This window comes from Anomaloglossus baeobatrachus, chromosome 4 (assembly GCF_048569485.1).
Source record: "Anomaloglossus baeobatrachus isolate aAnoBae1 chromosome 4, aAnoBae1.hap1, whole genome shotgun sequence".
NCBI classification, from domain to species: domain Eukaryota; kingdom Metazoa; phylum Chordata; class Amphibia; order Anura; family Aromobatidae; genus Anomaloglossus; species Anomaloglossus baeobatrachus.
Window position 1 is genome coordinate 79,725,876 of NC_134356.1, and position 13,571 is coordinate 79,739,446.

The 13,571-nt window shown below is 41.6% G+C and overlaps 1 protein-coding gene across 4 annotated transcripts in view; it reads right to left on the reverse strand.

The window, feature by feature from the left end:
• The window catches only part of ATP10B (ATPase phospholipid transporting 10B (putative)), a 739,295-nt gene that overhangs the window by 66,719 nt on the left and 659,005 nt on the right, over positions 1-13,571 (reverse strand). For all 4 annotated transcript variants that reach the window (XM_075344442.1, XM_075344439.1, XM_075344440.1 and 1 more), the window contains one exon: positions 10,664-10,868. In XM_075344442.1, the coding sequence (XP_075200557.1) occupies positions 10,664-10,868 (205 nt within the window). The remainder of the gene's footprint in view (positions 1-10,663; positions 10,869-13,571) is intronic.

The following is a 13,571-nucleotide window of genomic DNA, read 5'->3' on the forward strand; positions in this document are numbered from 1 at the left end:
AATGGAAGCCAGGGTATCGGTCATTACCTAGATATCTGACAGCTGAGGAGCCATGCAGATCTCTCCTCTCAAGACATGAGGCGATGTATTAATCGTCAAGTTACATAGGAGTGGAGCTAAACCAAGACTGATAACTTAGGTCTTCACCTATGATGGCCCAGAGAACATGTAAATTCTGGTGATGACCAAAAATGTTCTGTATAATAGGTTTGATGGGTACTATACCACCTTTAGTGGTATAGGCATTTGTAAGTTCAGGGAAGGAATGTTGGAAGTGTTTCTACATCAGTAAGACATCTTCAGAAATTCTTTTCCCCACACCCTACTTTCCTTGGCTCTCTGACGGCTCATATCATTTTCCTGCATAATCTAATTTCAGATTTCGAACACAAGAACAATTGTACAACCCGTTACCTGATTTTTTCTAAAACAATTACTCTACCATGGGAGTGCGAGGAAGGTTAAATGTAGCATACTAATCGAATATGAAGCACCTAATTAGCTGTATCTGAATGTTAAACTCACAACTAAAATAATTTACACAGCATCAGAAGGAAGACATGTCCTTATTGGCACAGAAAGAGCAGGCCGACAACTATGAGAAGTAGCACGTAATTCACAAGTGAGAAATCTTATCCATATAAAACTAATTAAATTCTCTTCTCATGATATCCTCCATAATGACAGCATGTGAAGCATGAAAACACAAGGAGACAAATGCACAATGCACCACCGGCAGCAGGAATGTTATAGATATCTCTGCTTAGGAAAACGTGAATATTTGGGAGGGTGAAATTTGACTTTTGAAAGAGATTGCAGAAATAATAATTGTAAATCTGCTTATATTTTCCAATATTTGCAAAACTGCAGAGAGGACAGTGACACTAACCAGGCACAATGTCAATTTTTTTTAGTCCTCATCAGGATGCAGGTTTCACAAAATGAAAAGTTTATGAATATAAGAATATTCTGAGTAGTTCATTTTTTTACCCACCCACTTGCATTTCTCAAATGTAAGGCAGCAAATGGGACAAGCGGAGGAAGGCGTCCTAAGGGTCCTCTCTACTAGAGATGAGCGAACTCGATGTTCGGCGTTATTGCCAAACACAGACTTTACAAAAAAACAGAGTTCGGGTTCGGCGTTCGGGTGTTTTATGGAAACAAACCAGCCGCACTATCATCGCTGTACTTGGGTACGCTCAGTTCTAAGCCCAGTGCAGTGTTTGAATGTCTCACACTGGGGGCAACAACAGCATGATCAGAAGTAGTGTGTACCAAACAAAAAAAATAAAAAACCCTGCCCACCTGCTCCCGGAAGTGATCTGTTAATGGCTACCTGCATGTAGGCGGAAACCTGAACTGTCCAATTATAGTGACTTCCATTGGTTCAAGTCAAGTCCAGGTCCCAAACCGAACTTTATCTAAAGTCTGGCTGAACCGAACTTCCACTTGTCCGTTCATGTTTACTCTCCACTATATCAGTGAGCTTAGGAGTAGGCAACAGCATGGCCCATTTCTGAAAGTAGGTTGGAGGAATACAAGTAAGCAAAGATTAAAGTTACAGATTCAGAATCACCTCTCTTGATCTGTTTGTTATGGTAAAACATTCGTTATAGTGGTAAAGTCTCCATGTAGTCCATGTCTAAGGGATACCAGAGTGTCACTATTCTCCTTGCGTCAAGAGGATGTGTCACAATGCAGGCTGTTCAGTGGTCAGTATGCAAAGACACAACCAGGGGCGGACATATCATTGGTGCAGTCTATGTGGCTGTACGGGCCCAAGAAGTAGGGGGGACCCATTTCTAACTCCAAAGCAGGTGGAATAGTGCATTTTGATGAGCTCTTGGGTTGCTATGGGCCTATATTTTGTTTTTGCACAGGGTAATGCTAGCACATAAATGTGGTGTTGACTGTAGACACAGGCCATTAGGACAATACTGAGGGAGAAGGAACCCAAATTTAGGGTACTGCCTAGGCCCCAAGGTCTTCTTGATCCACCACTGATGGTATCTCTGTAGTGTATCTAGAGGCTGCTACAGCATCACTAGTCACAGATTAGGTTCTACATGCACCTCATCAGTCTCTCTTTAGACTGGGGGAAGTGATTATGTACTCCTTTCACTTCCTGGAGCTTGTATAATGGTGCATAAATGAGTACTAGTATACTATATACCCCATGTTCAGAACTTGTTTACTGGCCTGTTTACATAGCTGTTTGAGCAGATTTAACACCAATTTAAAAGTTTCTGGGATTCAGCTCATGGCGTCTAAGAATCTGAGGCATGTGATTTCCAAGACACTCTAAAGAAAATCTGAAGTGTCTGTTTATTTATACCCTTCATTAATATGGGCATAGCATCCATAAATATAGGTGTTTCTTACCTAATAGGAAATAGCAGAAATAATTTCTGTATAATAAGTGAAGACACTACACTATTGTCACACACCTCAGCAAGTCTTTGTTTTAGTGAGTTCTCCTGAAAATTACCACACGCTATGAAGAAATGGGCCTGAAGATACACACCCCATCTTTCCTTCCAATGATGGGGATAGAACAATTGCTAATAAGATCCATATGACCCTATAGAATATTACAATAGCAGCAGCACATGCCCCAATGATTTTGGTTTTGGCCGATCTAAACAATCGAACTAGCTGAAGAAGCAACACTGCTTGTTAGAAGGTGCATGCATACAGCGAAGGATAACCCTACAAATGGACATTTATCCATTCAACTAAATCAAATACACCATTAATCTATCCTTTTCTTTACGAACTTTTATTTTTTTGATGGTGCCATAAGCTGCATACGCCCTGCAGAAAGGCGCTCCAAAAATATGACGTTGCAGAGAGGCTATGTGCCTCCAAAATGGCCACCCCTGAAAAGTTTTCTAAAAATTAAATATCTACAACATTAATATAAAATAATAGGCAAATTATTTATATTACATAGATCTGTATCTAGTCACCGCAACAGCTTAAATCGATTTTTTCAATTCTAAAAAATACATCCGTTTCGATATATGATAAGTTACTGCACAAATGTCCAAGTAAAACTGTAGCTACACTTTATATAAAAAGTAGCAGTACCCTGCATAGCAACCAGTGTCAGTGGAGGACAAGTATACCTCTGCGTGGGCTGTCAGCACAACAGAAAATGCAAAATAAAATAAAAAATTTGCTTTAAAATGAACAAATGTGAGCACTTGAGAAAAGAGTAAATTGGTTCAACACATTTATATCTTTGCCAAATAAGTCTTAGACACCAGAAGTGCAAATTAATTCACTTACATCCGTTAATGAACCACGCCGCTGGTATAAATAAATAAATCACATTAATTCCTTTATGTAATGGTTTCTAAGGATTGTTATGAAATTAATGGCTGTTCATTTTGTCCAATCCGTCATTCTTAGATGTCTACGGCTTTCAGGATTTTTCATTCTCTTTTTATACAATTTATTTAAAGTAGAAATCTTGTATCATTTCAATAAAAAAAAGTAATATTCAAGTTAAAATACAAAATTTGAGCCTAGTGATATTTGGAATGGTTGGGTTGTATGATGTGTAAGGTTGAGTTCACACTTCCTGTAATAATTCGTTAGCACGGATCTGTCAGAGATCCGTTGGTAAAAAAGTATGGAAACACAACTTTTTTGTCTGTTGTTAAATAATGGATGTCCGAAGGATCCGTTTTTTTTTAACATGGGAATATATGGAGAACAGATCCATTAACGGATTACTATTTAGCCATCCGTTGTACTTGCATTTGTTACGGATCCTTTGTTTTCTTACTGGATTCATTACAAATGAAAGATAAATAGCAATCCATCCTCCATAGACTATCATGTTAGAAAAAACAGATCCGGCAGAAATCGGTTTCCAACAGATCTCTCTACGATCCGTTCTAACGGATGATAACCGGACGTGAACTCAGCCTAACTCCTTGGGCTCTGTCAGATGAAATCTCCTCTCTTACAGACCACCAAGCCCCTTACAGAATAGGGTACACTCCTTAAAGAACCCATGGTCACCTATAGACTAGGCTGCTACTGTGACTTTGGGGCCTTGAAATAATTGCTGTCATCACCATCCTCCAGGCTTGCCAGCTAGGCATATAGATTCATGAAGACTGGTGGCGATGTTCACGCCAGTCTTGATGAGAGGAGGAAGACTATTGTTATCCATTATAAGGGGCATGCCTTTTAATGAATCAGGAGTGTCTGACAAGTGGTGTGCAGTCCTGTTCCCCTCTGCGTTGAGAAATGCCACCCCTCAACATTAATTAAAATAGTTGTAGCTCCTTACCATTTTGGTAGAGCTGGGCAAAACTGGTGTAAAAAATGGCAAAAGGTAAAATTTTTGAGTAACTGCACATTGCACCAAGTTTTACCTGACTTTTCAATGTGATTTACGCATAAATTCTGGTGTAATTGCTTTGACAAATTGGGACCATAATGTCCCAACTACGGCCAGAATGATCAGTTTTATTTTGTAGATTCCATTCTTGCACATGATGCTAGTCTTTTAACCCATTAGATGCCACTGTCCAGAAAGATGGCAGTTATCCAAACGTTTGCCTTTTCTAGTTACGCGCCTCTGCCAGAATCTTGATCTACTAATAAAAAACATTTATGATGGCTCCTCTACGAGATAGTGTAATGCGATGTATATGTTTTACGCAGGTTGTACAATCAATAATGATAGGACATTGATTCTTTGCTCTTGTCAGGGAGGATTGTACCTTCAGCCTGGGCGGTTTTACAATTCCGTTCGTGATTTCCATTCTGCAGGGTAATTATGGCACAATGGTAACGATGACGCCTTTTGAACGTAAAGTTCAACTCCTACGAAATCTTCTTTCCTTTCTCTCTCCCTCTCTGAAGTGACATTTGTCTGTAAAATGTTGAAGGTGGCATTTATCTGCCAAATAACAGAACTCCTCCAAAGTTAAACACTATTGAAAGTGTAGATTCAATTAGAGCTTATTTGAAATTCACAGCTCGGGAGAAAATTTCCAAAATGTCAGAGGAAAAGTTAATCTCTCGGTCACCTCAAAGATCCCCTCATAGCAAGGGGAGAAGTTATAGTACCTTCAAACTCTTTTAACCTTCCAGATCGAAAGACACAAAGAGCTTATCTTATTAAGTATTAAACTTTGAAGGAAGAGTGACTGGAGTACATTAACGGAATACGGTTGCATGAGGCAGGGATAAAGGGGCATTGTGACGGCCAAAAACTAATCTTCAAGTGTTTGCAGGTCCAATTTCAATTTTCATTAAACCAATTTAATGAAATTGTTTTACACTGAAGAGGAATATAATTCTGCACAAGGGAATTACAAGGACAGGTTATTAGCACCTGGTAGAAATGCACCGAGGTACATGGGAAATGAATCTCATGGGACAAGATATGCAAACTCGGCTGACCTACTCCGGAGCCACATTAAGAAATCATACTTTACACAGCAGCAGTTTTACTAAAAGATCTATTTAAGTGTTTTTGTTAAATAAAAATCTTTTATTCCATATATACTGAATATTGTCTAGGTATAAAGTTAATTAAGACAGCTGTTCAGTAGCAGAATGGAGTTTAAAGTGAACCTGTCACCAGGTTTTTCCCATATAAAGTAGGGCCAGCACCTATAAAGCCCTCATATACAGCATTCTGGAATGCTGTATATATGTCCCCATCTGCAAAGCAAAAAAAAAAAAAGAAAAGACCTTTAATCCTAATCACCTACAAAATGATCTAGTCCAATGGGCGTTGATAGTCTTGATCTCTTCATGTAATCGCCATCCTCCTTCCCTGCTTCATGTGGATGACATATCCTACGTCATTTACATAGTTTCTTACAATGTTCCCCTGAGTAGAGATGCGCGAACCTTAGGTTTGAGGTTCGAGGTTCGGGCTCAGAAACAGACTTCCAAAAAATCAAAGTTTGGGTGAGCTACAAGTGCAAACCACTCAAGAAGGAGTGCTGTGTTTGGGTATGAGTGATGATCAGCCCTGTGCAAGCCCCATGCAGTGTTTGAACAGCTCACACTGGGGGTAAAATCAGCGTGATCTGATGTAACACAAAAAAATAAAAATTTGAAAAACTCCGCCCACCCTCCCCCGGAAGTGTTCTGCTTATGGCTGGCTGCATATGAGCGAAGACACCAACTGCCCAAGTACTGGCTTCCATTGAGGTTTGCTTCATGTCAGGGTCACAACCGAACCTAAAGTTCCAAAGTGCCTTGTGAACCAAACCTCCAAATGTTCGCTCATCTTTAAATCTAAGCATGCGTATTTCTATTTGGCCTGGTGAAGGCAGAGTAAAGTAGTGTGCATGCGTGGGTAAAGGTCAAAGAGCGCTGTTGCATGCGCACTACAATACTTTGCTCTGGCCTTGGTAGATAATGGAGATGTGCGCATGTGCGCACGTGTATGAGTGTGATGTAAGACACTGTGTAGATGATGTAGGATGTGTCATCCACACGAAGCAGGGAAGGAGGACGGTGATCGCAAAAAGAGAGGAGGTGCCGGACCGAAACCGGCAACTCCCATTAGACTGGTCCGCCCTGTAGGTGATTATGATAAAAGGTCTTTTTTTTTTTTTTTTGCTTTGCAGAGTGGATTGAGACCTTATAGACAACATTCCAGAATGCTGTATATGAGGGTTTATTGGTGCTGGACTTATTTCCTATGGAAAATACCTTGTGACAGGTTCCATTTTAAAAAATATATATATATCAGATAGGTAAAGGACTTTGGATACATCTTGTGTCTGCTAACATTTTGCAGTATGTAGATCAACTTGGAATGGTATTCACTTGTTGTCAGACACCTACAATGGCCAATTTCTGTACTTTACTCCTTGGCACACAAAGTATAGATTTCAGAGTTTTTTTTCTGTATGTTCTGGTTGCTGATGATGGCTTAAAACATTGTTATGACGCCTAAATATTTGAAAGAAATACGCCAAGGAAAATACCAAATGAGGAAGTATGAAAGGAATTGTCCAGTTGTAGTCTACAAGTCTTCAGTAACTATGTGACTGCAGACTTGTGAATCCTTGCATCGCTTGCACTGTACATTATGAGGATTCTCCGGTGGTGGCGCTGGGAACGTGCAGTCATCTGACTGTAAATATGCGATTTGCATATTCCCAGCCAGATTCCGACTAGACTCTATCCAGCCTTAATCAATACACTTGCAGTGAGCGAGGTTGCGTCCATCTAGTCGGCACGTGATCGCACATATGCAACTCACATACTTGTTGTCACATGCCCTCATTTCCCGGTGGTGACACTGGAGAATCCTCCCAGCATGCAGTGCATGCTATGGGAGGATTCACAAGTCTCCAGATACTTTAAGGTCAAAACCCTTTTAAACGAGAGAACACAGAACAGTAGCACACTACTCCTCAGCCTCCTCCTTTCTGGTGGTGGATATCAGAGATGATTTTTAATAACAAGTTCATGTATAATTTGCTTGTTTGACATGTTTAAATATTATCCATTTTGGATAGTGAGACAAATCCTTTTAGGCTAGAGCTTACTTTAGTTACATGATACGAAGATCGCAATATCGTATCGCCTCTAATGATGTCAATGAGAGAACAATGGTGTATGCAACATAATGGGATTGCAACATGGCGGTCACCAAAAATCCAATACTTCCAGAGTTCAGGTCAGAGGTGACCTTATTGTCAAAAGCACTACATAAGTCAATTGTTACTGTTACTTGCTTGTAACCTAGTTATGATTTGGTTATGTTTAGTGATGATTGAACACTACTATGCTTAGTACTCTTAAAGAAGTTATCCACTACCCTAACTCATTTCATTTTTTTCTCAATCATGCAATTATGTGCCACTAAATGCATCTATTTATTCAGGCAGATAGCATCACTAGGTGCCTGCAGCAGCTCTGATGTTTACATTGATGTTTTCCCCTGTTCTGGCTTAAGGTACCGTCACACTAAGCAACATCGCTAGCAACATCGCTGCTGATGCACAACTTGCTAGTGATGTTGCTGTGTGTGACATCCAGCAACAACCTGGCCCCTGCTGTGAGGTCGTTGATTGTTGCTGAATGTCCTGGACCATTTTTTAGTTGTTGCTCCCCCGCTGTGAAGCGCACATCGCTGTGTGTGACAGCGAGAGAGCAACAACTAAATGGGCAGGCAGCAGGAGCCGGCTTCTGCAGACGCTGGTAACCACGGTAAACAGTGGGTAACCAAGAAGCCCTTACCTTGGTTACCCGATATTTACCTTCGTTACCAGCGTCCGTCGCTCTCAGCTGTCAGTGCCGGCTCCTGCTCTGTGCACATGTAGCTGCAGTACACATCGGGTAATTAACCCGATGTGTACTGTGGCTAGGTGTGCAGGGAGCCAGCGCTAAGCGGTGTGCGCTGGTAACCAAGGTAAATATCGGGTTGGTTACCCGATATTTACCTTAGTTACCAAGCGCAGCATGCTTCCACGACGCTCCAGCGATCCCTGCCAGGTCAGGTTGCTGGTGGGATCGCTGGAGCGTCGCTTAGTGTGACATCTCACCAGCGACCTCCTAGCAACTTACCAGCGATCCCTATCAGGTTGTATCGTTGTTGGGATCGCTGGTAAGTTGTTTAGTGTGACTGGGCCTTTACTGTGTACTATTACTACAAGGTCAATAATGCATTGCAGTAGCCTGTCAGCCAGCACTTAGCTCGCCCCCTCCCTTTTCCACACTCCGCTGCTTAAGATATTGGGAGATTCCAAATGTCAGAGCAGCCCAGGGTACCAGCCTATCTTGCAACTGTCAGATGGCCAGTACAGCCCTGTCACTGTACTTGCTATGCAAATTTTTGCACTGTTCCTTTGGTTTTGAAATGCAGATCTCAGCACTTCACTAGGTGTTGGCTCCTGCTGTTAAAGCTGCTTTACACAGAGCGACATCGCTAGCAATGTCGCTGGTGAAAGCACCCGCCCCCGTCGGTTGTGCGTCATGGGCAATTCGTTGACCGTAGCGCACAACATCGCTAGGACTCGTCACACACACTTACCTGCCTGGCGACGTCGCTGTGACCGGCGAATCGCCTCCTTTCTAAGGGGGCGATTCATACGGTATCACAGTGACGTCACACGACAGGCGGCCAATAGAAGAGGAGGGGTGGAGAGCAGCCGAAGGAAAGACACCCCCACCTCGTTGCTGGCTGGACACAGGTACGGTGCTGTTTGTCGTTCCTGTGGTGTCACACGTAGCGATGTGTGCTGCCTCAGGAACGACGAACAACCTGCGTCCTGCAACAGCAACGATATTTGGGATTAGAACGACGTGTCACCGATCAACGATTAGGTGAGTAATTTTGATCGTTAGCGGTCATTCATACGTTTCACACGCAACAACGTCGCTAACGAGGCCGGATGTGCATCACAAATGCCGTGACCCCAACAACAACTCGTTAGCGATGTCGTTACGTGTAAAGCCCCCTTTACTCTTGAATGAAACTATCAGTTCAGCTTGTGTGAGGCAGTGAGGTAGACTAATTGTGATTCATTGCAAAACATCTACACCCACCCTCAGGTGGTAAGTGACAACTTCCTTTCATTTGGTTTCATTTCTGTGCCAGAAAAGGAGGTATCAGAGGAGGAAAATGAATCTGCACAACAATCCAGTACCTGCTGAGATGCGCTCAAAGAAGTTATACATCCAATACAAATATATTACAAAAGGTATTGTTTTGAAGAACTATGATATATGGCAAGGGGGTGAAAAAGTAGTGGAAAACCCCTTTAATGAGCAATTTGACAATCAGACGAGCTCAACTCTTGTACAGAGTATATTAGAAGTCTATGGGACACTCTGGAAAGTCTTACGGAAAAATGTTTGAGTTCCCCATTGACTTCCATTATACTGGGTACACAAATCACGCACTTCCTAGCTTTCAACTGTTCTTTTTGCGAACCAAGCACCCGAGCATGGTAAAACGCGCTCATCGTAATTATGTTTTCACAGCCATATTGTAACTCTAAAACATTTGTGCAACACAGGTCACAGATGTCAAGTTCAAGACTTCACGTTACATGACCAAAACTGTTGGGTAGCACATGCTTTATATGCACGATAGGTAGGGTGTTCAACGGGTGTGTCATAAAGTCTCCTGAAGCACAAGATGTCTGTAGCCTGACTCACTAAACAAGGCCCTGGCAATTTTCCAATAGGACAAGAAAAAATAAGTGAGATCAACCTGGCCATGATGTACTTACTACTTACGTTCACCATCCCCATATTAGCTCATGTGAGGGAAGTTAGGTGGCTGTCAGCACGTGAATAACGAATAGTTGCTTTTCACAACGTGTAGGATTTTTCATTGCTGACTAGGCCTCTGATATCCATTAATTATATCCTTTAAAGATTGGTCAGACGCCCTCTGAAGGAAATTATTCTCTCTCCCTTTTTTTTTTACACAATAGGACAAAAGTCTTCTTGCACAGTAGACAACACAAAGAGATTCAGCACTGGCTTTATCTAATTAGGACATCAAGTACTATGGAAATATCTGATGTTCAGACAGATTATCTCCCAAAGTATAAATGCATGGTCCTGTTTTAGAAGCTAAAGTGTCCTACTGTGTACAAGGATTGAAGAATACGGAACTTTGTATTTGAGGAGCAGCTAACATTTGGAGAATACTTACTTGGTTTGTAAAACCTTTAACCACTTGTCTTTGCTTTAAATTTGTTTCTCCATCCAAATTAGCAGTCTCTATGTGACAGATCCCATTTTGGTCAGAGGAGTAGAGTAGTAATATGTCTGCTGGAATAATCTCATTGCTGAACAGCTTCACAAAGTCTCCAACACGGACGTCCTTCCAGCACTTGTCCACAAAGCTCTTCTCTTTCCTTCAACAGAAAAAAACAGAATACAAATAAGGTACATACATGACAGAAATATTAGCAAAATATAAAAAAAGCCAACATTTACATATTTAACTTCTAAAAAAAAAAAGAAGAATCTGTTAAATCTTTGAAAAATGAATTCAACCACTACACAATAACATTTCCATCAGGGGTGAAACTACAATAGGTGCAGGGGTTGCAATATGGAACCTAAGGGGGCCAAAAGTACCTTTGGTCTATGGGAAACAACTAATAGTTTGAAAGACGTAATAATTGAGGGCCTCTTGGTGCTTTTGCATTGAGGCCCATGATTTCAGGTTACGCCACTGATTTCAATCATAGGTCAATAATATCAATGTCAGGACAATCGTCCAGTGTTCCCATTAAAACCTTTAAGATACTTTTATCCTGAGGAAGAAATGTAGGCTACCTAAAGGGTCATCTAGATGACTTAAATAAGTGGGAGCGTGCAATGTTGTGTGGGCAGCATGGTATTGAGCAGAAGATGAATATATTAAAAGGGGTGGTTCACTACTCTGCAATAGTGGCCATATCCCTGTAAAACTGATAGGGAAGGCTTCTTCCAAATATCTTGTTCAGCCAATTCTGCCATGAAGTGACCTCCCGAGCTCTGTGACCTTAGAGATCTGGTGATGTCAGGTCAACTTCCAGTTGACCTGACATCACTGAGCCCGGCCCTAGTCTTCCTGAGTGACTGGGCTGTGGGCGGAGTTTCACTGCTCATCACAGTGCAGCATGACGCACGTGTTCTCCTTCATTGCAGAGCAATGCTGGGCTATAACGAGTGGTAAAACACCGGATCTCAGAGGTCACGGAGCTTGGGGGAATCACTTCATGAGGATGAGTAGACCCCAATAGCACTGCTCAGAGGTAGAATTGGCTGAACAAGGTATTTAGAAAATGCCTTCCCTATCAGTCTTACAGAGAGGTGGCCACTATTGCGGAGTAGTGAACCACCCCTTTCATCTTTGGGGGAAGATTCCAAAGAAATAGTTTATGCTTAGGAGTAGAGATGAGTGGGCCCGTGGAAGTTCAGTTCGGCAGGTTCAGTCGGAGTTTAGATAAAGTTTAAGAAAAGGCAAAATTATCCAGCGGATCCAGGTGTTTTTTTCTTAAAATACTTCCTTTATTGCATACATTAAAATTTCAAGGTAGATAAAGCTAATAAAGGTTTTACATCAGATTACATCAACGCATTTCAACATATTAGTATGTCATAATGTCTTATTCATGGATGAAAAATTTGTAAAACCTTTATCTGCTGGATGCCATTTTCTTGAAATTTTAATGTATGCAATAAAGGAAGTATTTTAAGAAAAAAAACGCCTGGATCCCCTGGATAATTTTGCCTTTTCTTGAATTGAGGACATCCTCACCTAGGATTTTCCGTGCTGGATCAAGTGGTAATTGTCCTGAGTACACTGCAAGCAGTCAGAGCTGGTTTCTATGTTCATCTATTAGATAAAGCTTGGCTTGGGACCTGCACTTGACCTGAACCCCAATGGAAATGACTGATTGGGCAGTTTGGGTCTCTGCCCACATACAGCCAGCCATAAACAGATCATTTCCGGGGCGAGTGGGTGGCGTTTTTCCATTTTTGGGTGTTTGGTGCACACAACATCCTTATCTCGCCATTGTTACTTCCAGTGAAAGCCATTCAGACACTGCAAGCGGCTCGCACTGGGCTGAGCACCGAGCGTACCCAAGCAGAGCGATGCTCGAGTGAGTAGTCAGCATACGTAAAGCACCCAAACTCTGTTTTCTTTTTGGGTTTTTGGGTTTTTTTTGTAACGTCTGTGTTTGGTTCGAACACAGAACTTGGGTTCACTTATCTCTACTTAGGATCATCCAATGGACTCTTATCTGTGATTTAGAAGTGCAAATTCAATTTCCGCTGATTATTTTTATAAACCTATTCCTTTACCCGGTTCATCATCTCCTGCTCTATCCTACACCGCCAGCAGATCAGATATGTTCATTAACACAGGTTCCCTTCAAAGAGGTCTGTGTAGTTCATACAAAAACTACATGAAAACCAACTTCCCCAAAAACCTCAACTGCATAACAGGGACCACAATTAATTAGAATGTTTTTGACTGGTTTTATACACGCACAAATTGTTCCCAGGGGTGAAATGGATCAGGTCTTTGCCCCAGAATAATTTCCTTGATGTGTGGATTTGTGGTGGAAGCATCCATTACCCTCTGATGGAAGAAGGCCTCGCTGTATGCCACCGCAGGAAAAAAAAATGATATTCCTTTTCACTTGATACCTTTTCTCTATAAAGCCATCTTTCCATGTTTAAGGAGAGAATATCTGCAGATTACCGGCAATGCAGCTAATTCATTCCAGAGCCTGAGACGACACCTACAGTATTGTACTTTGCCCTATAAATCTTACGATCTGATCACTGTACGAGCCCTGTACATGTACAAAAACCAGTTAGACTGATATTTCAAGTTTCCAGGTTCCAATGTATACATATACCTCCCCTTTAAACGCACCATTACCATAACAAGACCTACAAAGCCCTGGAATCTTTACAAAGATAAGCTATAGCATGTGAAGCATCTAAAGATGATGATTAATGTAAAGAATGAGAATACTTCCACCACTGATGGACGTGGCATGTCTATGCGCCATGTGAAGTCCAGGACACAAAGGCCATAACAAGTCCCCATAGCA